Source organism: Capra hircus, chromosome 6, assembly GCF_001704415.2.
Source record: "Capra hircus breed San Clemente chromosome 6, ASM170441v1, whole genome shotgun sequence".
Lineage (NCBI taxonomy): Eukaryota > Metazoa > Chordata > Mammalia > Artiodactyla > Bovidae > Capra > Capra hircus.
The window spans coordinates 29,913,380-29,939,346 of NC_030813.1; the positions used below are offsets into that span (position 1 = coordinate 29,913,380).

A 25,967-nucleotide genomic window follows, 5' to 3' on the forward strand; every position below is an offset into this window, starting at 1 on the left:
GTGAGAGAAATTACATTTTAACCCAAAGCCAGAGCAAATGATGAAATTACGATGATGCCCAAAATTATGCTTCAAGAAAGTCTATCTGGCAGCAGTAAGTAAAAGACAAATTGGGAAGAGGAAATAACCACAAAATGCTTTACTCCAGGATCTAGAAAAATGGTAGGAGGCCCCCAACTGACCCAGTTCCACTGGGAATATCATGGAGACAGAATTCATTCACTGAGCAATCACAAACTTAGGCAACAGAGGAAACACGCCTCACTCTTTAGAATGGATCCACCAAAACTGGGAACTGGGGAGAGAAAGCACGTGCAGCATGAAATTGAGAAGTGGAAAAATACTTACGAAAAAGAGAGCAGAACCCACAGAGAGAAAGGAGGAGAACCTGGAATAAACACAAAGGAACACAGGAGGAAGACCGGTGTGGGCACAGGGGAGGTGGGCCCACAGGAAAACAGGCTTCTGGTGACAAAATCCATGTTGTCCTTCAGGAAAGGAGCTTCAGAAGAGATGGAGCACAAGCCAAATTGCAAAATATCATGAATTACTGGATTGTGAAAGCAAATTACTCTTTAGAACTCTTGAGAAATTTCACAGGGGAGGGAAGGAAAAATGCTGGTAATTTAAGAAGCATCACGGAAAGTTCCCTGTGGTAGATGAGACTTAGAAAAGGGTGTAGGTCAGAAAAAAGAACTCAGAAGAGAAAGAAGATTCAAATCATCTTTATTAGCAGGCAGTTCATATTTCTAACTTGAAGCTACAGTCCAAAGCACTTCCTCCTGCTTTGTTTTTCAAGACCAAGGACTTCAATTTGCTACCCTCTACCTTCACCAGTTGGTGAAGACCTTTATATATTTAGGGTTTATCATTTTATCACCTCTCCATCTTTACTTCTGGGTGAAAATACCAATCCCTTAGTCCTTTCTCGTCAGTTTTATTCTTTGCCTTGGCTTTTTCCTTTGTGACAGACTCTCATTTTCTACAGAGTCTCTTTGGAGGGAAAAAAAAAATCCATAAAAGGGTCCAATAATTTAATAAAAGCTGAGCCTACACTGAATTTTTTAAAAGTAAGTATAAGATGATCCCTCTTTTCTTACAGTTTGCAAAGTCATTTCATTTTGTTTTCAAAGCAGAAGAATCATTTGTCTAATTAAATCCTACAAGATAAAGGAGCTGCTATAAATACAACAAAGGTAAGCAAACCAGGACCCCAGCTATGGGCATTCCTCTTGCCCATCCTGCAGAAGCTCCAGTGCTGAGTACTAGCACTGTGTTGCTTATTCACTATTGACATTTCTTATAGAATACCTCTGCAAGTTATCTTTCTGATAACACATAAAAAATGCCTTTATCACTACATAATTGTAGCTCTTTCCCGAAACCTCTTCCTACCTACAAATGTTACGCAGAATTCTGAGCACACAATCCCAGGCATTAGCAACTTCTTTTCCTAACAGCTTCATGACAGCTCAAACCTATGTGAACAGTGTCTTGAAGTCAGGTCACTGATAAGCTTAGAAACAATAGAACTGACCCAAACATTGTTTATTTGTTGCAAAGAAGATGTTTCTTCTTTTTTGCCCCCAGGAAAAGTCAAAGTTAGCAAAATTCCTCCTCCACTAAATATCCTAGAAGCCCTGAGCAGCAAAATGCATCATCTATAAAAAGGGATAGAAAAGAACCATAAAAAGCATATTTGTTCACCTTGATACTAACCTAATAAACTTAACAGCCAAGCCCAGGTCAGCTATACAGCAAGTTCCATTTTTCTTCACCAGGATGTTCTTACTTTTCAGATCTCGATGGGCAATTGCTGGTTTGCCTTGAGTGCTAAAGATTTCAGTGTGTAAGTGACAGAGGCCACTGACTGCGGAATAGGCTAGCTTCAACATCGACTTAGTGTCTAGGGTGGTGGACTTCAGGTAATCATAGAGGGAACCATTTTCATGATAATCTGTGATTAGGTACAGTTGTGTCCAGGACCCCGTCCCTTTGATATCTGCAGCAATGAAGCCTAAAAGGAAAGAAGACAAAAAGGGTTGAAGCTACGTGTTTTCTAAATACTACCAGGATAATTCATTCTTTCAACTATCGTCCTTTGTCATAGGTGTCTTTTATTCAGCATTTCATTCAGTTTTCTGCTTGTGCTTATGAGAGCATTAAATGACTAATACCCATCCTCATTGTAGTTTAGTTGCTAAGTTGTGTCTGACTCTTTGTGACCCCATGGACTGTAGCCCACCAGGCTCCTCTGTCCATGGGATTTCCCAGGCAAGAATACTGGAGTGGGTTACCATTTCCTTCTCCAGGGCATCTTCCCGACCCAGGGATCCAACCTGCATCTCCTGCTTGGCAGGTAGATTCTTTACCACTGAGCCACCTGGGAAGCCCATCACAGATAACCAAAACAGCAGGGGAAGAGAAACACTATGCATTTGTATCTGAAGACAGGATACCTTTCCAATCAGTAGCTGGTATTTAAGTTATTTCTAAGTAAACAGTAAATAGTTCATGGTATTATAATTACACATAAGACACTGTTTACAAAACAGGTACACACTCCATGATTAGCTGACACTCTTTCTCCTTGAATAATCCAGTTAGATCATTTCTAACTTAAAAAGGAAATCAATTCTCAATATAAACTGTATATAAATAAACCCTGCAGATAAAATTCCCATAACTTCACAGTACTTAGACAAAAATGTGCTCCTTTAAATCCCTAAGAAATCTGAGAAATTTTGGTATTGCATTTGCATTTCCTGTCCCTGAAGAAAAAAAATTATTTGAACATGTTTCATTTCAAGCCCACCATCCATTCATAGAAGTATCTTAGTCATTCTTCCTGTGAGGTCTCCCATTAGAAGCATATAACATTCTTGGGCTCATGGCAAAAAAAAAATGTCTATATATTTCATAGCAGATCTAGACAGATGAGTTAATATGCAGATGTTAACAAAAAAAGAGAGGAAAGCTAGGAAACCCTGAACATCGCTAATACAGACTTATACTCACCCAAGATGTTTTCATGCCTCATCAACACCGTCTGATATATTTCTGTCTCTCGGAACCAGCTGGCCTCCTCTGTAGTGAAGAACACTTTCACAGCTACCTTTTCGCCACGCCACTTTCCCATCCAAACTTCCCCATAGCGACCTTTTCCAATCTGTTTCACCATCTGAATTTGCTTTGCTATCGTCCTCTGGACCTGTTAAATCCCCCAACACACTGTTAGTGCATTCACGGCACTACAGATAGTTTAATGTTTTCTTTTTTCCTTCAGAGAAGAAAACAATTGCATGTAAAATATATTTAGCCAGTAGTTTTTCTTTATATGGGTTTCCAAGGTGGCGCTAGTGGTAAAGAATGTGTGTGCCAATACAGCAGACACAAGAGCCTCGGGTTCGATCCCTGGGTCGGGAAGATTCCCCTGGAGGAGGAAATGGCAACCCACTCCAGTATTCTTGCCTGGAGAATCCCATGGGTAGAGGAGACTGGTGAGACAAGTTATTTTTATTTACTTATTAATTTATATTGTCCTATTTTAAATATACATTTGAGACTGTTGGTTTTGAGAGCTGAAGTGTTGTTTCCAAATTATTATTTCATTTTGCCAATTATTATTTTCACAGAGAAAAACACTGAAGGGTTCACAGTAACTGGCAGAAAAGAATACTTTTCACTTCTACCACTAGTGTGGGACACTAGATACTCTGAAGCGAATCTTGCCACTAGATGCTTCGATAACATACAACAAAACAAAAAGGGAATGCACGATTGGGCATGCACAGAAGTACTTGCAGAGGAAGCCTCTAAGCAGGGAGGTGTGGGCAGAGGAGGGGAAGAGTTAAGAACAGAGCAGGGCTAGATAAGCACCCAGCATAGACAAATGCCAGACTGCTATCTGGGCAAAGAATAACCCTAGCCTTCAGATCTAGATGATGAACTCTGACCCTTTTAAAATGAGAGACATTGAACCCTGGGCTTTAGCATTAAACCTGAATCACTGAATGGGACCACATTTGCCAGCACACCATCACCCTGGCTCCTGGCAAAAACAAATACAAATACTCTGTTGGGGAAATTATTGCAGAATATGCTTCACTCCACTACTATGGAAAGATACTAGATCCTCTGAAGGAGCTCCTGCCACCCTACAACTTGGGTGGATAAAATATAAGAAGCAAAACACTGTAATGCATTATTGGGCTCACAAGGGAATAAAGGAAATCCCCAAGGTGGGAAGGGGAGGGAGAGGAGGAAGAGAAGAAAGAAAACAGAGGGAGGGAAAAGAGAGAGAGAGGATCCCACAGGGTAAATGCCCTAAAACAAAAGGAAACACCCACTGCAAATGAGGCAAGAGAAAGAATCCCAATAGATTTAACACCTTCAGATTACAGATACTGGAATCTTCAGGTCCAGAATGCCCCACTACATGAGATGTGTGACGAATGTGAAGAATAGGAGACAGAATGAAACATAAGCAAGGAGTAAGAAATCACTGAAAACTATGCTTTGAGGTGGAAGGGCTGTCACAACCAAAAATGTAAAATGGAAAGGGAGAACAGCCCATTAGAGCTGGGGAAAAACCAAAGCTATGAGAGCGCTCTACGAAGTGCGGCAGAGACGCAGGAGGAAAACAAGAGGGTTCAAGTGGTATAGGGGTTAAATGTCTCTTTACACATGACCATCATTCAATCTGTGCTTAAATTTTTTAAAACGCCATGACTAAAGGGGCTAAGCGTTGGTGACTACTTACATAATTTGGGAGATATAAAGAACCAAACATAGAACTCTCATGAGATCTGCTTAGAAAGTTGGGGTGTACTCTTCCCAGAGACAGGCTTTGCATCAAGTAAATTCAAATGTTTCTTTCTGTATTTATACTTTTAAGGGTCATGTAACTATACTGAGCTAACTATATATATGAGCTACTGTAATTAACCTGAGCAAACTCCAGGAGACAGGAGGACAGGGAAGCCTGGTGTGCTGTAGTCCATAGCGTTGCAAAGAGTTGGATGCAACTTAGTGACTCGACAACAACTATAGTGAGCTCACCCAGATAATCCAGAATAATCTCATCTCAAGGTCAGCTGATGAGCAACTTTAGCATCTGAGCCACCAGGGAAGCCCAGCTGATGAGCAACTTTAATTCCCCTTTGCCTTGTAAAATAACAGATTCTAGGGCAAAGGACATGGACATTGTCGGGGCTAGCATTCTGACTACCACGGATGTCTACCAACTGGGATGGGTTCTGTTTTTGTCTAATGAATGATTTCATCAATTCAAGACGTAATGCTATCCATTGCCAGAATCATTAACAGCACTAATATCAGACTGAAAGCTTTTGGGGACAAGATAAAGTCTTTTTCTTTTCCTCTAAAAGAAGAATTAAAGAATAAAAGCATTGCTGACATGACGTTAAGCCACTCAGCCTGAAGGAAATGAGGCATCAAGTGTACATGTAGACCAGCCTCCCTCCCTTTAGGAGTCAAAAAGGCCCTGTAGGAGACAGTCAGTCCATTTCCCTTCCCAAACAAGGGAGCAGAAGCATCAAGAGCACTGAGCAGCTGAGGGCCGGACCCGTAAGTGGTTAAGCTACTGGCCTGAGAGGAGGCTTCCTACGTTGATTAAAGAAGTATTATTAATTTATAGTTGTTACAAAGCATTGCTTATGTAGATCCACAGAACATTTCCTAATATAAACAGTTTTAAGTCCACTTTTTTCCTAATGATGACATATATCATGAATTTGATATGAGTACAGACAAAATTGGCAACGTTCACAAGAACAGGAGCAACTTTTCTCAAAATAACAAGTCTCACTAAACTATAGTCAGAAATTTAAAATATACTTCTATTTTGAGATTTATTATAACATCTATGGACCTAAAAATAAATTTTGAAAAATGTTTTAACTATGTCATTTATTTGCATTTTTATTTGATTTAGTTAATGTTTCAGGTCTTTCTGTACTCAAACTTTCCTTCTATATGACGTCTTTAGAAATCAATCTTGAAAGGTAGATTATACAAACTCAATACAATCATTATAATTGTGATTTAAAACAGAGAAGAATTATGTCATGTAAAGTGAGGACAACTCACTGTGTAAGGATTATAAGGGTTATCACTATTTTAGGAATGTCTTTCTGTTTAGTGATCAGTTATCTGATAGTGTCCAATGGTAAATTAAGCCCATGTGGACCCTAGAAACCTCTGTGCTCTATGTCCCTGAATTAACAAAGTACATACCTCTACACACAAACAAACTACTTAACATATCTGCTTAATAAGACCATGTTAATGTTGCATACTGGACAGATTTTTCACAACAGATTCCTCAACTGAGAGGTTTAGTGTTCAGTTAGACAATTTACTTCACCTTTTGTTCCTTTGCACGGTCAGATAAATAGGGTATAAATAAATAACGTTACTATTGATCAAATACATAGTACACAGGTATTCAAAATGCCAGGCATATTTATATGTATATGTCTGTATATGCATGTGTGTGTGTGTGTGTAAATATATATACATATATATGGCAGGGAAAATCCTTACAACCACTCTATGATATTCCTCCCTTAGAGGATTTATATACAAAGTCACTTAGTAAATTTTAGTTCCAAGTATGTGTTTATACACAAGACATGAACTTTCCCTTTATGTTAATGAAATAAACGACAAAGTGGAATTACGTTGAGATATTCATTCATATAATACGAAATGAGACTACTGAACATTTCTGTACTGTTTATCTTAAAAAACAAATCTTAAAGCAATACCGAGGCTTTCCCTTCGCTCAAGTGAGTCATGGAATCCTTCTTCCCATCCTGTTGTTATCGAATGCAGGTCTTAATTTTACTTAACATTTGGCTCACAAGCACTGGGAGCACAGATTCTCAAGGCAGATAACCCGGGTTTGACTCCTGGCTTCTCCATGGACCAGCTGGTTGACCCCAGTGGGCTTGGGCCCCTGATGTGTGATACAGGATACATTTCTACACCACCTTACAGTGACTATGAGGGTTAAATGAGATCATCCTTTAAAGGCCAGAATCTGGCCAGGGCTAGACCTCTGGCAACCTGGCTGCTCTTAATCATATATGGTTAATAGCCAAACACTGCTGTTTGGTACCCAGATTACACAGATTAATATTTTCACAGATACCAAAAGTTGGGAGTTGAATGTTTTCTTTTTTTAACAAATAAATAATTGAGCAGCCTCTTTAATCACCCCAGGATGCCAAGTGACAAAATGTAGTTTCCACCTCAAAAGAGATGCGAGTCCACCTAAAGACACAGGTGCATTAATACCAAATTTGATGTTATTTTAAACAGCTATATTGGTTGCTGCACTGGTTATGCAAACTTCTGTTATGACATAAGTTAAACAGACTAGCTCAGTCTAATCTGTCACAGAGATAAAACATGGGGCATAATCTGAGGAACTCTCCAGAAAGACATTACATTTGCAAAGACATGGATTTTAAAAACATGTATTTTCAAAACAATTATTCAAGGCTGATGCAAGAGCTCAAGAATCCAGTGCAGAAGAGGTGAAAGGAGAGGGATGCTATGCTTATCAAGCTAAGAAAGAAGACCCACAATCATGACTGGATATTTGAGTGTGTTATGCAGGAAAGTGAGAGAACAGCAAGGTCAAAGATTTGAGAGAGAACTCCACAGGAATGAGAAAGATGGGCTAAAAGGAGGAAGACAGTAGTTTCCAGTTCTAAGAGTGTATCTGATTGATTAACATCAAAGGGAATTTTAATATCTGTACTTGAAAAAGAAGTGTAACAAAACATTTTTAAATGTAAGAATGGTATTTGTTATATATCAGTTAAATTCTAAGAATGAAAAGTCAAGCAATTTGATAAGAACTTTACATTAAAAAAAGATTTATATCCTAAGTAGCATCAGTTTGGTCGTAACAACAACTTCACAAGTGGTTTTCTGTCTGGTGTATTACCTCCAGGGGAGGTATTAGTGGAAGAGTACAGAGTTTGGCCACCTGATACGAAGAGCTGACTCATTTGAAAAGACTCTGATGCTGGGAAAGCTTGAGGGCGGGAGGAGAAGGGGACGACGAGGATGAGATGGCTGGATGGCATCACCGACTCAATGGACATGAGTTTGAGTAAGCTCTGGGAGTTGGCGATGGACAGGGAGGCCTGGTGAGCTGCGATTCATGGGGTCACAAAGAATCAGACATGACTGAGCAACTGAACTGAACAGAGTTTCAGTTATGCAAGATGAGTAAGTCCCAGAGATGTGCCACACAACACAGTGCCTATAGTTAATAATGGAATATTGCATTCTTTTTTCCCTAGTTTGAAGCAAAAAGTTGATACTCACTTTATTTTTATTTAGATATACTTAGCATATAACATTTTGTAAGTTTAAGGTATACAGCGTGTTGATTTGATATATTTAAATAATGAGATATTATTATCACAGTAGCATTAGCTAACCTCTATTTAACCTCTATTAACCTCTATTTAAAAAATTTGCAAAGAGGTTAGCTCTTGCACTGGGCTCTTATCATAAAATAATAATAATGAATGGGGCAGGAGGCAACTTTTGGAGGTGATGGATATGTTAATGGCCTAGACTGTGGTGATGGCTTCAGGGGTGTATGGTGGTTTAGTCACTAAGTGGTGTCCAACTCTTTGTGACCCCATGAACTGTGGCCCGCCAGGCTCCTCTGTCCATGAGATTTCCCAGGCAAGAATACTCGAGTGAGTTGTCATTTTCTTCTCCAGGGTAGCTTCCCAACCCAGGGATCAAAACCAGGTCCCCTGAATTGCAGACAGATTCTTTACTGACTGAGCCACCTACTTATTTCCAAGGTCTTCAAGTTATATACGTTAAATGTAGACAGCTTTTTGTATGGTAAGGAAAAGAGTTATAAAATAAATTCTTGGCTTGAGATTTTTAAGTTACTTTTAGTACTAAATAAAAGGTCACCAAAAGAATCAAGTAAACAAGACATCCAAAGTCAGAACCAGACAATAAAGATTAGGAAAATCAATCTCAGAATTTATAAAGTTTATAAAGGAAAATACTTCTCATTGTTATTTCCATTTCAAGTCCCAACAATCTTTTTGCATAGTCCATAAAGTAACCAAATGCTTTTCTCATTAAGGCAAGTGCCTTGGATTCACTATATATTTTCTTCCAAGTTGGCAGCGCTGACCATCAGAAAATTAAAACTCTCCTGAATGGAAAAGCCAGGGCTTCACCCTGAAACATAAACCCTCCAGCTGAGAGGCAGCCTTCTTCCCTTTTAGAAGTACTCAGATCCCAGTTGGTTGTAATACTTTGGCCTTCAAAAGCCAGGCCAAAGTGCTGTAACGTTATCCTTCCTGAAAACAGAGGGAAGATGGTCCCATGTCGAATGTTTTCTAATCTGCTCTTTATCAGAACGCAGAGGTCTGGATTGTAACCATACACTTACATTAAAGAACAATGACCTCACCCCCAATATGTCAAAATGTTATCAGGAAACCCTGCATCTGAGATCTGATGTCTGACTGCAGAGCGCTTTCCTTTGTCCACTGCCCTATCTGTTTCAGTAAAATGACACCCAGCAGTTACTGACATTTCCTTTACATTCAAGGTATGTTCCTCTCATACCAGCAGAGGGAGGCCTGATCCGCTCCCTGAGCTCTGCGACTGCTCAATTAAGTCTCTCAGGGATTCTCCAGGCGGAATGTAAGTTTCGTCCTGTTCTAACCCAATGCTGTACCGAGGTCTGGCTTCTTGTCTTTTATACCTGAAGATGCACAAAGGAAGAAGACGTTAGACACTGGATTGCAATGACAGGGACAGAACATGCAGAACCACGCACGGCAGGTTTCATCTTTGCACGCAAATACGAGATTAGATGCTCAATATATATTACCCTTAGTTACGATTTCCAAAGCACAAAGTCATCATTAGTGTTCTAACCTACTTTTTAAACTAAACTTCAAATTCTCACACAGTCACAACCATCTCTAATTTTCTTCCTCTGTTTCTTTCGATTGCATATTATCCAAGCAGCCTACATTCCATTAACATTTTTATATAGTTCCAATAGTCGTAGTAGTAGTCGCTCAGTCGTGTCTGACTCTTTGCCACTCCATGGACTATAGCTCACCAGGCTCTTCTGCTCAAGGGATTCCCCAGGCAAACATACTGGAGTGGGTTGCCATTTCCTTCTCCAGGATAGTTCCAATATCCTTTCCCTAAAATCTTTTCTTACAAGGTCCTTAATTAGCTAAAGATGCAGATTTTTGGTTTACAGAAGACATCGTAACTTTCTCATAAAAGACAATGTATAAAGCAATAGTACAGATAAACTGAAAAGCTTTTGTCAATAATCATGTCTTCAGTTAGAACTGATGATATTTGAGTCAACTCTTATTTGTAGAATAGTAACCTAAATAAGTATTACAAAAGGGCAACGATAAGAACTTAAAGGTCCCTGATATTTCATAAACTAGAAAATGAGTTCTTAGGTGATTGAAAATAATTTGTAATGTTGTTGTTTACTTGCTAAGTCATGTCCGACTCTTTGCAACTTCATGGACTATAGCCTGCCTGTCTCCTCTGTCCATGGGATTCTCCAGGCAAGAATATTGATTATGGGTTGCCATTTCCTTCTCCAGGGGATCTTCCTGAGCCATGGATCAAATCTACATCTACTAACTGAACATAGTCTATCTTAATAATTAATATATAAGTTATCTTTTATAATCATTCAATACTAAGGGAATACTGTTAGCTTACAAAATAAGGAATTACTTATTCAACACAGTCATTTCTTGCTTTGAATCAAAGGTTAGTAGCAACTAGTTGCTGAATTTCCTAGCTACCATAACTTTCCTAGAGATGAAATTTTTCTGGGTAGTCTTGATATTTGAAGCAGAAACAAGATAGTTATCTATTAATAACTTCATTAGGACAAATGATTATCAATAACTGACATTGTCAGTGAAATCTAATATCTAATTAGGTCAAGGAAAGCTGTGATGAAAAACATCAGCTGGTAGAGCAGTATGAGGAGGATTTTATAAACTCAAAATCCTACACCCACGTGTTGGAAACTTACCTGAAGTAACAGAATAAAATGATGAGGACCAAGAGCAAACTGCACACGGTCACAGATATAAGTAAAGCTTTGTGGTGTGCAGGCCCGTCAACAACATCTGAAATTAAACAGAAGAAAAGAGAGGCATGATCCAAGATTATTTTTACTTAAAAATTAGGAAGCAAATCTTTCCTCAAAGTGCGTGCTAACCTCCGTGTGTAAGATGTGAGGTTCTTTTAACCTGCTTATTGATAAGAAATAAATACATACTCTCAAAATTTGAGTAAATAAGCTTGAGTAACATGAAGCACTGTTCATCTAGGCACTCACTTCAAGAGTACGCATTTCTTCCTCTTTGGAAGGGACAGGTTTGACACAGGATAAAAGCACAGAATATAAATAAATGTGAATGGACCGATACCCTTAATTCCTCAAATATTGGCAAATAAATATAATACAGGGATGTGCAATACTTTAAACAAAGATGCTTTTCAAAAATACATAACTAATTTTTTCATAAATGGCATCAGTTTTTAAAAGAATGGATGTGTCTACTCAAAGAATTATGGTGTGACCTTTTTAAAGAACAAATTATTAAATAGTATTCACACTGTTTTAACTCCAGTTCTTCACAAATAAGATTTACTTACAGCATGGTTTTTCAAAATTCCTACAAACAAGAATGACTAGGAGGGCTTTATACAAATGCTGATTTACTGACTTCAACACCAGAGATTTTTATTCAAAGTATTTTATTTTTATTTTACAACCATCCCAGGTGATTTTATATGCAGTAGTCTCTGGAACATATGTTTTTTCTGAGAAAACTGACTGAAAGCCAGGTGCACTTACACAGTAACAGAATTAGCACCATTCTGATTAAGGGCACCATACATCCTTGGGAGAATCATTGCTGCTTCTTAACTTTAAAAGGTATCAAAGGTATCATGTATTGTAATTTATTACTTTGGTTACCTACAAACAAGATGTTTTCTAACTGTGCTATGCACTTTTCATTGTACGGCTACCTGCACATTCTGGCTGGGGACCTCATCCCACTCAATGCAACTTTCTTTTTTCATTCAAAAGCATTATACATTCCCTGAAGAAAAACTGAATAGCACAAATTAACTGAAATAAATAAAGTTGCCATCACCTCACTACTTAGGAAACTTAGCACTGACATTTTACTATATGTCTTTCCAGTCTCATTTCAACAAACAAAAAAATTTCATGAGCAAAATAGTTCACAAAAACGCTTTATGAAGCCACAGCTCTATTATTCGCAACAGCTAAAACATGGAAGTAAACCGTGTCCGCTGACGCACAAATGGATAAGCAAAATGTGGTGTATTACATAAGATGTAGTTCAGCCTTAAAAAGGAAGGCGTTCCTGACAGATGCTGCAACATGAATGAACCTCGAGGACATTAGGCTAAGTGAAATGAGCCAGTCATAAAAAGATGAACACTCCACTTATATGAGATACTTAGAGAAGTCAGAATCATAAAGACAAAAAGAAGAATGGTGGCTGTCAAGGGTTAGGAGGGAAGAGAGTTGGGGAAAACTAAAGCTTAATGGGTAAGAGTTTCGGTTCTACAAGATAAACAGCTATAGAAATGGGTGGTGGTGATGGCTGCACAACATTATAAACATATTTAACATCAATGAACTGTATACCTAAGTGATTAAGGTGGAAAACTTTCTGTTCTGTGTATTTCACCACATAAAAAACTGTGGGGAAATCATAACTGCCTTGTAACTAGATTGTTTATATTTATAATACTGTAGACATTTTCTAAAACAATAAAATTTTTTCTGCAACATGAGTTTCAAAGATTACATGGTATACATACAGACACATCCTAATTAGAAAGTCAGTCTTCTGATGATGTATATTTAGGAGATTGGGAAGATTTTGTTATAATACGTCTTTGCTGTGATACATAAAATTCTGTGATGAACATTCTTACACATACGTTGCACATGTCAATGATTATTTTCCTAATCTAGATTCTAAAAAGTATAAGTGTGAGGTTGAAGGATATATATTTTAAGTTTTGTCATACACATTGTCAAAATATCCTTTTAAAAAGATTATAACAGTTTCTTTTTTTTTTTTTTTACCAATGTGAACATACATCTTAATTATTTTGAAATAATTTCAGTCTTAGAGAAAACCTGTAAGGGTAAAGGATTCCAACACTCCCTTTAGAGAGTTCCCATTCCAGCGAGAGAGTAACTAACAATGCAGGTGTATGAACGCCATGGAGCAAATAATGGCGCTGGAAACAACTTAAAATCTATTTCCAGTTTTAAGGACAAGAAAGCAAAAGGCCTGATTTTGCAGAAAATCATAGAGATCCCTGGATACTCTATCAGAACTAGAAGAACTAATTACATAAGCACAACATAGTATCAGTATACAAATATAGAAAGCCTCAGCGACTTTCACTTTTCCACATAAATGCAGAATACTCTGCGCCATAAGAACAGTGTATTTATTACTCATCTTAACAGATTTCTGATGAGAGCCATGAGACCACAAAGAATCTAAGGGATTTTTCCTTATCATCAAGCGCTGTATGTACACCCGTGGTGGATTCATCTCAAAATTTTTTTTAAATAAAAAAGAAAAAAATAAATAAATAAATAAAAAAGGCTAGCATTATCTTCCCACTTTCCTTTTCTTGGCCCAGCCCCTAGAGCCTTAAGAACTGCCTCCTGGTCTTCTGTCATGAATTTATTGCCTTATCAATAAACCTTTTGTTTCTGTTGGTCACGCCAGTCATGTTTTAATCTGCCATTACCTGTGCTCAGAGCATTAACAATGTAAACATTCAAGTCACTGTTGAGTCTCAGAAGGTGAACACGACCAGATACCTATCGGGAAAAGAACAGAGCCCCTGGTTCTCTCCAGGGCGCAGGCTTCTACTTGGCTGTCACTTCAACTGCTCAGGGAAGTAGATCGGAGAACTCTCCAGGGAAGTCTGGTTCACTCTGAGAGGCAAAGAAGAATCACCAGTGGTTTCCTAACAAAATAGTATTGTCGTTACTTGTCTCCTCTCTGATAATTAACTGGTCTGCAGCTACTTAAAATGCCAGGACTGTTTTCATAAGGCTAGAATATGGCTCATAACTGCAAGAAGAAATAAAAAACTAAATCGCTAGAAAGAATCTTGGAAACACGTGCTGGAAGACATCCTTATGTGTGTTCTCTATGTTATAATCACAGATAAATTGGAGACATCTTTCTATTACTAGAGCAAAAAGTGCTTGATCTTGTCAGAGGGTTTTAGTCAACAGATAATACTGTAATCTATTTTCCTCATATATTGGTATGCCATCTTATGGTAACATTTAGAAATGCATTCACTATAAGCACAAAGAAATAATATTCTAATTACTGCCCTGCAGAAAAAGTTTAGAATTTTATTTCCTGGTAACAAAGGAAGCTAAGACAGAATTTTTATATTCAGATTAAAAAAGACTAAGATTTCTAAATTCCTTCCATATGCCTCCAATATAAAGTTAACCAGAATTTCCAGAAAAGTTAAAAGCTGCACATTTCAAGAAATGTTGAGGCTACTCCTTGTCAAGGAATTCAGCTCAGGCTCACTATACTGGTTTATACTACAGCAAGTATAATACATGTGTCAGAAGGAGATTCTGCAACTCAACTTTGCATTCTATCATGTATTCAACCTCTCTATGTTGTAGAGAATAAGGGAGTTGTTTCACTGGTTAAATACCAGTTACTCTATTGAGTTTAATTTATAATTGATAATACCAAAGCTAAGTAACAGCATTTTAAAACAAACCTATACAGTGCTCAAAATATTTTTTTAGTTGAATAAGAAATCAGAAGGTAAAGTTGAGCTTAGGAAATCCTGTATTATAATGTTCCTTAACCTACATTGGAAGTTACCCTATTTCAAAACAAACAAAAAGGTGTTTCTGACACATTTTTATGAAGTATATATGCAGTATACATAATTCCCATATTTAAACACACAAAAACCCACACCTATTCCAAAAAATTACATGAACTTTGGTTTTGTAAAACCTGAATTAGAGGATCCCATTTAATAAAGGAAAGCGTCTATTCACTTTAACACCAATCTTCCACTCCTTTAAGTGTTCATTTGAAAAAATATTTAAACGAAAATAAGTAACTTGAGAGGAGAAAAGAAACCTCACCAAATTCTCCTGCCTATACATCATTTCAAGAGAACATTTTACTCACAATATCTCAGTCAGACCATGTAACGGTGAGAGTGTAGGTATACATCATTCTTCCGGGGCCCCTTCATCACTAATTCTGCAGGCAGGAAGCCAGACACCAGGGCACTACGACTTCTCCCGACAAGCCTGTCCATCAAAACAGACATCTCTCCCTTCTTTTAGCACCAACTGCAGTGTTACTGGGCTTCCCAAATCAAACTTCATCATTTATGATGAAGGTGCTGCATTTGATCTAATTACTTGCTATAATTCTTCCTTCAGGAGAAAGAATATCATCCGAGGGTATTATGTGTTGCTGGTGCTGAAATAAAATCAGCAAAGGAAAAGGAAAACTAATATCCATAAAAGAATTTCTGCTGCTTTCTGGTCACCCTTCATCATCTTTTTTGTGAAATAGAAGATGACAAATAAAATTTCAAGGTTCTAAATATACATTGATAAATATTTATTGGACGCGATTTTGTATCTCTAATATCCTGCTAAGCAAACGCATCCAAGTTGGGGTCGGGGGGCGGGGGAGGTGAAAAAACTGGATAGATAGAAAAGGTTTTCTTGCTTATTTTTTAATCAGCAAACTTACTTGTAGGTATGTATAATTAAAGAGACTTAAGTGAAGCTTTATTATAGATCTGAGAAGTACTAAGTTTAGGAGTGCGAGCATGCCTACATGCTAAATTGCTTCAGTCATATCTGACTCTTTGTGACCCCATGGACTGTAACCTGCCAGGCTCCTCTATTCATGGAATCTCCAGGCAAGAATACTAGAGTGGGTTGCCATTTCCTTCCCAGGGGATCTTCCCCACCCAGGGATCAAACCCACGTCTCCAGCATGCATCTTTTGCATTGCAGGCAGATTTTTTACTGCTGAGGCACCGGGAAAGCCCAGTACTTACATGGAATTCAATAAACAATAAATTATAGGGAAGAGGAGAAAGGAGGAAGGAAGAGAGAGTGGTGTGTTCAAGAGACAGAGGGAGCAACCCTCTAGCACTATATTCTAGAACAAGGAAGTGAGTGAAAGTCAGTCAGTCATGTCCAACTCTTTGAGCCCCCATAGACTTACAGTCCATGGCATTCTCCTTGCCAGAATACTGGAGTGGGTAGCCTTTCCCTTCTCCAGGGGATCTTCCCAACCCAAGGGATGGAACCCAGTCTCCCACAGTGCAGGCAGATTCTCTCCCAGCTGAGCCACCAGGGAAGCCCATTCTAGAATAAATTGCTAACTGTGCAAAGCAAACATAATAAACAGAAGGCATTGAAGTAATCATATTGTTTACTGATTATTTTGTGATATGGCTAACCAACCACTACTTACTTAGAGCTTTCCAAGTCTTAGACACATGCAAGCTTTTTTTTCCAACAATGTCATTCAGGGTTTTGTTTTCCTTTTCTTTTTTATAGAAGATTCAGGGTGATGTGGTCCAAGGCCCACTTCCCATCTCCAGTACTCACTCAAGCTGTGTAACCTTCACATGGTACTTGACCTCACTGCTCCTCAGCTGCATGTCTGTGAAATGGGGACGATGATAACAGTGCCTTCCCCACTGAGCTGTTATGAGGATTAAATTAGTTAGTATATGTAAAGTAATTAGAAAAGTACTTGGACAGCAAGAAGATTAAACCAGTCAATCTTAAGGGAAATCAACCCTGAATGCTCTTTGGAAGGACTGATGCTGAAGCTGAAACTCCAGCGTTTTGGTCATCTGATGTGAACAGTCTACTCATTGGAAAAGTCCCTGATGCTGGGGAAAATTGAGCGCAGAAGGAAAAGAGGGCATCAGAGGATAAGATGGCTAGATGGCATCACCGATGCAAGGGACATGAACTTGGGTGAACTTTAGAAGATGGTAAGGGACAGGGAGGCCTGGCTTGCCACAGTCTGTTGGACTGCAAAGAGTCAGACATGAGATGACTCAACAACAACAACTTAGAAAAGGGCCACGGTAAGTAAGCACTCCATTCATCTTACCAAATGATGATAATTTCCACTGCCCTCACCTACAAAACTGGCCTGGGCCCTGAGCTCTGGCTCCCTTCAACTGTACCTCTTCCCAATGACCAGTGGCTTTGCAAAACTCCAGTGAAGTGTCCATCCGGAATTTGTCCTATCCCACTTTCCATTTAAAACACTGGCCATTGCCCCAAAGTCTGAAATTCTACCTAAAGGGCCTGTGTCTGGGGACTGTACAGCTCCCTGTCTCCTTGAAGGTGGACTGAAAAACTGGTGTACTTACCCTAACCTTTGACAAAGAAGTGGCCAGGGTTGGCTGGGACAAGACATGTGGGCAGAGCATAAACCAGAGGGCCAGGTGTTTGCCCAGCATTAAGCTTCTGATTGCTGAGGCATCCATTTCAAAACATCTATCTCAAATAAACATATTACCAGCTGCATGATGCAACTACTAGTAAAACAACTAGTAAGAAAGCAGGTGCCCCTGCCCACGGAGTTCCCTGGATAACTGACCACCTTAATAACTCCACTTTTCCTTCCCCATACCTGCATCCCCACTCTTATGTTTTAAATTTGCCAATATTTTTGTAACCGTGTAGGGTGACAAATGTTAGCTAGACTTATTGTGGTAATTATTTTGCACTACATACAAGTATCAAGTCATTATGTTGTACACCTGAAACTAATATAATGTTATATGTCAAGTATAACTCAGTCATTTAAGCTAATTAATCAATTTGCCAATAAAGGGTGAACCTATGAAATCCTAGGCACCCTAATTTTGACCCCAATAAAAGTAGAAGCCCAGGTCCCCACCCCAAATGCCTGTGACCCTGCTGTGTGGCCCTCAGGTGTGCTGTGTAACCTCTAGTTTCTGCAAATAATACATCTTTTCTCCCAGATTTCTCTGACAGTGGTTGCTGAGGTGAATTTTATATAATAAGAACCACATGGGCCAGTCTAGTCACAACATTGGGTCCAGTTGAAGAAATGTCTATGGGGGCTGCCAGAGTGGTATGGACCCAGGTAAGTGCTTCAAGCATTCCGAACCAACAGTATCACTACCACAGACACAAACAGGTGTCCAGCTACATGCGTGAGAGGCTCCTCCCAGTGCAGGGATCCCCCTCACTCCCCCTCCCACACTGCAGTGAATAAATCAAGCATTCTAAATGCAAAGCTGGTGTTCTTCACCATTATAAAAATATACTTGTTAAATTCAGTTAATAGAAAGTATTTTATTTACCAGTCTGCTGTATTGGATTATGAGTTTTAAATAATTAGGTAAATGGTATGCGATCTTCCATTTATACTATTGCCCCAGCTCCACAAAAGTTAGGGTTGGTCCTAAGTATTACAACAGCAGCTAAAGTTAAAAATATCAAAATAAGATGGTCCCATGTCTCTTTAACACCCCTGTTCTTTATTTTAGGTTTTATATCAAAACATACATACACATGTCTCCAATACAACTATATTGTAGACATATATACATGAGGCTGCAATGCAAATGTTTCTGACGAAGGCATTACTGATATTCAGTAAACATATATAGCACACTTCCTGTAAAAATGCTGCCCATGTATATATGGAAGAGGCACACACACACACAAAAAAAGCAGTTCTATGGTATATTCATGTAGACATGACCAGTGCTCTCAGACCACAGTCTTCAGTGACTTTTACTGAACCCCAAAATGACTGCACCAAAAATGGTGAGGTGGAATCTACGCAGACCTCACCCAAGCACTACCTAGGATCTTCGGAGTTCAAAACAGTAACATTTAGTCACAAAACTCCGCACCTTCAAATCTATCCCCTTGTATAATTCTCACATAATCCACCAGCCACATCAGCATCCACTTTCCTGAACAAAGGACTTGCCTTCCCAGTACTACTGCTCTTCTTTCCAAAACCTGTTTTCACTCAGTTCTCTAGAACACTCAACCTCCTCAGAGAATCCTCGTCTGCCAGGTCCTAACTGGAATCTGGTTCCACCTACAGGACAGTATGTGAACTGCAGCCCTTTCAGCATTTAAGTCAGTTTTCCTAATCCCTACTGTTGGGATTTTCTCCTTCAGGGAAGTGATTCTAGAACATCTATCTTCATTTCTTGCACTCTTTACCCACCTCCCGGCCCTAAGCCCAACACATCAGCTCCTGTATCAGTGTGATTCAAACTGCTGTCTATAGATTGCCTACTTTTTGCAACTGATTCATAAGGGAATAACCACAAAACAAAATAAACATTTAGAATTTTATAGCAGTTGAAATCAGTGGACTTCTCTTTGAACAAGGTGTTGTCAAATACACACATTGAGACACAGTGGTGCCAGCCATATCCACACATAGGTCTTTTTCTACCAAACGTGTTGCCCAAACTTTAATGTGCACATAAATCACTTGGGAAATCTCATAAAAAATGCAGGTTTAGTAGTCTGGAGTGAGGCCTGAGCCTCTGCATTTCTAATGAGTTTCAAGTGATGCTGGTGCTGCTGATCCAAAGGCCCACTTTGAACAGCGAGGCACCAAACAACTGAATTAGACTTTTCGCAACCAGCTATGCTGTTTCACATAACTGCATTTTTCAAATCTTTCTCAAATATTACACACATTAGATTGCCTCTGTTTAGAGTCACTGCTATTCACAGGCTGTGCAACCTTGGGAAAGTTAATTAACCTCTCAGTGCTGCCAAAGCCTTATATTTATATGGGGATTAACAATCCTAAATACCCTATAGGATTGTTGTGAAGCTCAAATGGTTTAATTAATGTCACAGTTACTAGCATAATTCTTGGCTTATGTTAGCCATTTTCATTTTTAAGTTGTTTATTTCTGCCTTACCCACGTAGCAAACTTCTGTTCATCCTTAACATTTGCTCAAGTATCACATCTATGCAGCTATTTTGACATCCTCCTACTCCAAAATGAGCCACTCTTTCATGTCTATTGAGATTTTTCTGAGTATAATTATTTCCATGTTTCTCTCTCACAATCTAGTGTGCTAGTCTTGAAAGCAAGAATTTTCTTCATCCATTTCTGAATCCCTAACACCTAGCATGCTGAATGGCAAAATTAAAAAAAAAAAAAACTGCCTGTGACTTTTTGATGTGAATTATTATGAATCAGTCTTACAGAGCTAGGCTATAGGAACAAATGTTATAAAATACCATCAGAACCCAATAAGGTCATTGTATTTTGTAGGGAAGATATTCTCTTAAGAAATAAAAATCAATGATGATAAATTATCTTAAGCTACTTTTTTAAGACTTAGGATTCTATGACAATTATAAATCATTTATTTTGTGGTGAAACCAAGAAAAAAAGGAAACATGGGAGCTGTTTTTAACCAAGAGTCATTGGGGATGCAGTGTGTGTCTTTTTTAAATGAGCAACACTAAATGTATAAGTCTTAGAACTAAACTTTTTAGGTATTTTCTCCATTTTATCAATATATATGAATTGACTAAAAGGTTACTCTAGCATAAATAAAAGGAAATGCCATGAAGCAAATAATCTGAATTAACCCTTCATAAGAAGGTCTCCAGCCTCTGGGATCTAATGTCTGATGATCTAAGGTGGAGAGGATATAACAATAACAGAAATAAAGTGCACAATAAATGCAATGCACTTGAATTATCCTGAAACCACCTCCCCCGCGCAGTCTGCAAAAAAAAAAAAATTATCTTCCAAAAAACCAGTCCCTGGTATCAAAAAGGCTGGGGATGCAGCTTTATAAGGTCCTTATTTTTAAAACAAATGTAGACAAATAGCAGTCTTTGAATGAAGCACAACTTCTGAATTACAGTTAGGGGTAAACAAAAAACACTTTCTCCCTCCTTTATCCTCTTGAAACCCACTCCAAGCTCTAGTACTAGTTTTCTGAGGGAAGTAAGAACAGGGTAAGGAAGTAAATCTTAAGAGTGAAGTCACATGTGACTGTTTTCCCAGTAACTCCCTGTATTCACCTCTGAATGTCAGTTTCACTGTTATCTTGTCTCGGCCCTCTGGGCCAGGAGCGAGAAAACGGTACAGGCAGATACATTTGGAAAAGAGAACGATTCAAGTGTTTATCTTCTTTACGCCTAGAGCTCTTCCGCCTGTGAGCCTCCCTCTCCTTACCTCTGGTTTTCAGGGGAGGAAGGGTGGGGTGCAGATCTTTGTTACATTCATTCCGTTCTGTGCAGCATTCAATGGATCTTCTCTGATGAGGAATGGGAGTGTCCTGAAATTGAAACCTGACAGCTATTAATAGGTTTACCCCAAATTTCAAAGCCATATCACCTAAAACTAGCAAATTAACACTCTTTACAGAACTGATTTAAAATTCTAATAATTTTATTCAGACATGGTGAAATGCTATATTAGGTAATTTCTTTCAAATCATCATGTATATTCTTACTGCAGCTTTGCACTTCCACAAAATTACTATTTGCAATAACCAGTATGCAAAGTGTAAACTCAGGAAGAAGGCTTGGCTTAATGCAATTAACCAAATCGGAATTTGAGCAAGATGATCTAATGAGCCCCTAAGCCAAAAGTTAAGAGCAAAAATAAAATGACTACTTGATTTCAAAATGAAAGGAGAACTGACTCAATGCAAATTTTCTAATTAATGTCCAAAATACTGAAAACAAGCTAGTAAAAAAAAAATTGTTTTATCTTGCTTGAAACTTGGCTGTTTGCAATCTTGCCAATAAAAGGTTACAAAGAGGAACCAAGGCATCTTCCTTACCCGACACTGAAAATCTGAGCCTTCTAGTCCTAGACATCCAGAAGTGACCACAGGCATCCCAGAGTCATCTTCTTCTATCATCGTGAAACAATATCCATCTGTGCTAAAGATCAAACAGGCAAAGTAAGTGTGTGTGTGTGTGTGTGTGTGTGTGTGTGTGTGTGTGCACATGAGAGAGAGAGAGCATGTCCAGCATAAAAGGAAATGAAGACGTTTATCACTTGTTTGGGGCTTCCCTGGTGGATCAGTGGTAAAGAATTCACCTGCCAATGTAGAAGACTCGGGTTCCAATCCTTGAGTCAGAAAGACCTCCTGGAGAAGGAAATGGCAACCCACTCCAGTATTCTTGCCTGGGAAATCCCAAGGACAGAGGAGCCTCTTGAGCTACAGTCCACGGGGTCACAAAGAGTCAGACACAACTGAACGACTGAATAACAATAATCATTTGTTAAATTACAAACAAGAAGAAAGTAAAAGATCATATAATAGGTTATTATCTGATTAAAGAATCCCAAAACTGCCTTTAAGTTGATTTATCATTAACTATTTACTCATATATCTGTCTAGAAACTCATGAGAAAGGCTCCAACATTTCCATCAGTCCAGTTCAGTTCAGTAGCTCAGTCGTGTCCGACTCTTTGAGACCCCATGAATCGCAGCACGCCAGGCCTCCCTGTCCATCACCATCTCCCAGAGTTCACTCAGACTCACGTCCATTGAGTCCGTGATGCCATCCAGCCATCTCATCCTCTGTCGTCCCCTTCTCCTCCTGCCCCCAATCCCTCCCAGCATCAGAGTCTTTTCCAATGAGTCAACTCTTCGCATGAGGTGGCCAAAGTACTGGAGTTTCAGCCTTAGCATCATTCCTTCCAAAGAAATCCTAGGGTTGATCTCCTTCAGAATGGACTGGTTGGATCTCCTTGCAGTCCAAGGGACTCTCAAGAGTCTTCTCAACACTACAGTTCAAAAGCATCAATTCTTTCGCGCTCAGCCTTCTTCACAGTCCAACTCTCACATCCATACATGACCACAGGAAAAATCATAGCCTTTAATAACATGTATACTACATACTAAACACTCATTCTGGTCCTTCACAGCTATCACCTTCAGAAATCCACACCAAGAGGAAGGTAGTTATATGCTTACTTTCTATATGAAGAAACTGAGGTTCAAAGATCTTGAGTAATTTCTCAAAGGCCATACAGCTAGTGAGAGGTGCAACAGGGGTTTGAACCCATGCAGGTGAGTGTTTATTCTGGTTCTACTTGCTCTGAGCTAGTGAAGTGAATTTATCTCTTCCTAGATCAGTCCTGGGTGTTCTTTGAAAGGAATGATGCTAAAGCTGAAATTCCAGTACTTTGACCACCTCATGCGAAGAGCTGACTCATTGGAAAAGACTCTGATGCTGGGAGGGATTGGGAGCAGGAGGAAAAGGGGACGATAGAGGATGAGATGGCTGGATGGTATCACTGACTCGATGGATGTGAGTTTGAGTGAACTCCAGGAATTGGTGATGGACAGGGAGGCCTGGCGTGCTGCAGTTCATGGGGTCACAAAGAGTCAGACACGACTGAACTAAACTGAACTGAACTGAACTGAAGGCATACAGGGGGCTTACAGACAAAGGAGAAGTAGGGATTGGGGTCAGCATAGCCTCAGTGAGGCAACTAAGACTGTGCCACGCAGTGCTAAGCTCTACTTTCAGGATGGCATATGAAAACATCGGGCTTTGTGGCAATGAGTCCAGTCTTAATTTGGGTGTGGGGTAAGGATGGACAACAGAAAGAAGGGCTTTTTAATAGAGTATGAAAGCCAAAGAAACAATACTTTTAATTTCTCTCTGGTTTTCTACACTGCAAAGAACTTTCACTTAGAATCTCATTTAATCCTCTCAACAATAATGACAAGTAATATTTCTATTTCACAAATAGGTAAACTAAGGTTATGAGATTCTAACAAACTTGTACAAGGTCACAAAACAAACAGATATAGAATCATGTGTAGCATCAAGGACTTCTTGCTTCATTTTCATAGCTTTTCCAAAGTCCCTCCAGGGATTAAAAATGAAAAACAAGGACTATTATATATAGAACAATTTTTAAACAGACATTAGTTCACAAGTTTGGGTGATGAATGCAAACAGACTCCCAATATAAGTCATAAACCACTACTGCATGTGCTAAGAAATAAGCTACTGAACTACATCTCCATCTTTCTCATGAGAGAAAGATGTATATCCATGGTCAGCGTCCAACACAGATGTGATTACATGACCTAAAAGGTCAGAGGAAGAAAGCTCTGAGCATGATTTGTGTGTTAGTGGCGACAGCATTCTGCCATACACCGGCACTTCAGTTATCATCAAAACCCTTAGAATTGTTTACCTGGTTTATAAGCCTCAAGCGATCCAAAATGCCTGTTTACAAGAACAAGCAAGGCAAAATTCAGATATAATGAACGGCAAGGAATGGCCAATGATAAATCATTTTGTTAGACCAAGGTCAAATGCATGAATACTGCTATAGAAGAAAGACTGCCTTTAAACAGCCCATGCTCTAAATTCTTTGGGGCTTTTTAACTAATGCACTGAAATTACTATGAAAATCCAAAGCATGTAAACACTGAAGGCAATAAATGAAAGAACTATCCCTTAGAAATTTACCTTAAACAATATAAGCAAACAATAACCATGTGATTTTCCTTTTATCCCTTTTCTATATACTTACACTCAGCGTGGAACTTGCATTTCTTATCAAAAGTAAAACTCAGGAATTAAGAATAAAGTTATTTTAAGCTTCTGACATTATCATAGCATGACTAAAAAGTTTGATACAATATGTTAAATCTAAAAAGACTAACTTCTCCTTATCCAGGAGGTCCCCTTAAGTCAAAATCTGAGTATACAGAAATGTAATTTGAGGCAACTTATAAGAATCAAAAAGGAAAAGGCTGGTAAAGCTGTTGGCATGTTACTTTTACAATGTCCTGGTAAATGTAAAGAAACATCAGGAAGAATAAATTCAAGCTTTAAAAATGCACTGGGGGAGCACTCCCTTATCTGTGAAGAGGAGGAAGCTAAAATAGAGGATGGAAACAAGATTTTTGACAGAGAGATGCTGTAGTGTATACAGAAGTAGAAATAAAATGTACAATGAGACATGAAATGTTATGAACCAACATTATTTCAATAAAAAAATAAATGTTACAAAGGGGATGGAGAGGGAGAGAGGCCCTCGAGAAAGAAGTTGGCGTCCTATAAGTTATAAATTCAGATACAAACTGAAACACTTAGTTGGAGGACAAGCAAGGGGGTAAGAGAAACATCTCAAGTGCATATTACTGACAACAAGATAAAATTAATTTATAAACTTCTTACTGAAATTCCTAGCTAGGAAGGGCCATTGACTGGAAACCAGTAGTGCAATTACAGACACTTAAAAATTACTTGAGAACTTTCAACTCTCAAGCAAGCACAAATATAAACACAACTGCACTCTGGAATCAAAGCCGATCAACCACCCACCACTAAGAGACGGCTGCTGAATGTCACCAAAGGCATCTGACTCTACTATGGGCTTATCTCAACATTCTGCTGCTTGCTTCCATATTTAAGCACAGGTTTCAAATGTTTTATATAGATTATTACCTGTCATCCCTAGAGTGTTGAAAGTGATAACAAGAGATGAAGAATCATGAGAAAAATAAAAGGTGAAATAATTTTATACAAAATTGAAAGCAGTGAGATGTATATATGAGTGCAGGATGAATCATTTGATTATAATAATGATAATGAATTTTAAAAGATAATTCAAAAGGAAGGAGAGGCAAAATAGAGGCAGGGGATTAAGGGGTACAAACTACCATGTATAAAATAAATAAGCTACAAGGATATATTTGTACAGCAGGAGGAAATATGGGCATTATTTTATAATAATTTTAAATGCAGTAC

At 38.6% G+C, this 25,967-nt stretch overlaps 1 protein-coding gene across 11 annotated transcripts in view; it reads right to left on the bottom strand.

Moving 5' to 3' along the window:
• BMPR1B (bone morphogenetic protein receptor type 1B) overlaps positions 1-25,967 on the bottom strand; it is a 448,166-nt gene that overhangs the window by 18,762 nt on the left and 403,437 nt on the right. For 8 of the 11 annotated variants that reach the window (XM_018049148.1, XM_018049150.1, XM_013964506.2 and 5 more), the window contains 6 exon segments: positions 22,019-22,121; positions 21,406-21,508; positions 11,108-11,204; positions 9,649-9,787; positions 3,019-3,211; positions 1,720-2,017 (listed from right to left, as the gene is read on the bottom strand). In XM_018049148.1, coding sequence (XP_017904637.1) covers positions 1,720-2,017; positions 3,019-3,211; positions 9,649-9,787; positions 11,108-11,204; positions 21,406-21,508; positions 22,019-22,121 — 933 coding nt within the window. 11 annotated transcript variants of the gene reach the window in all.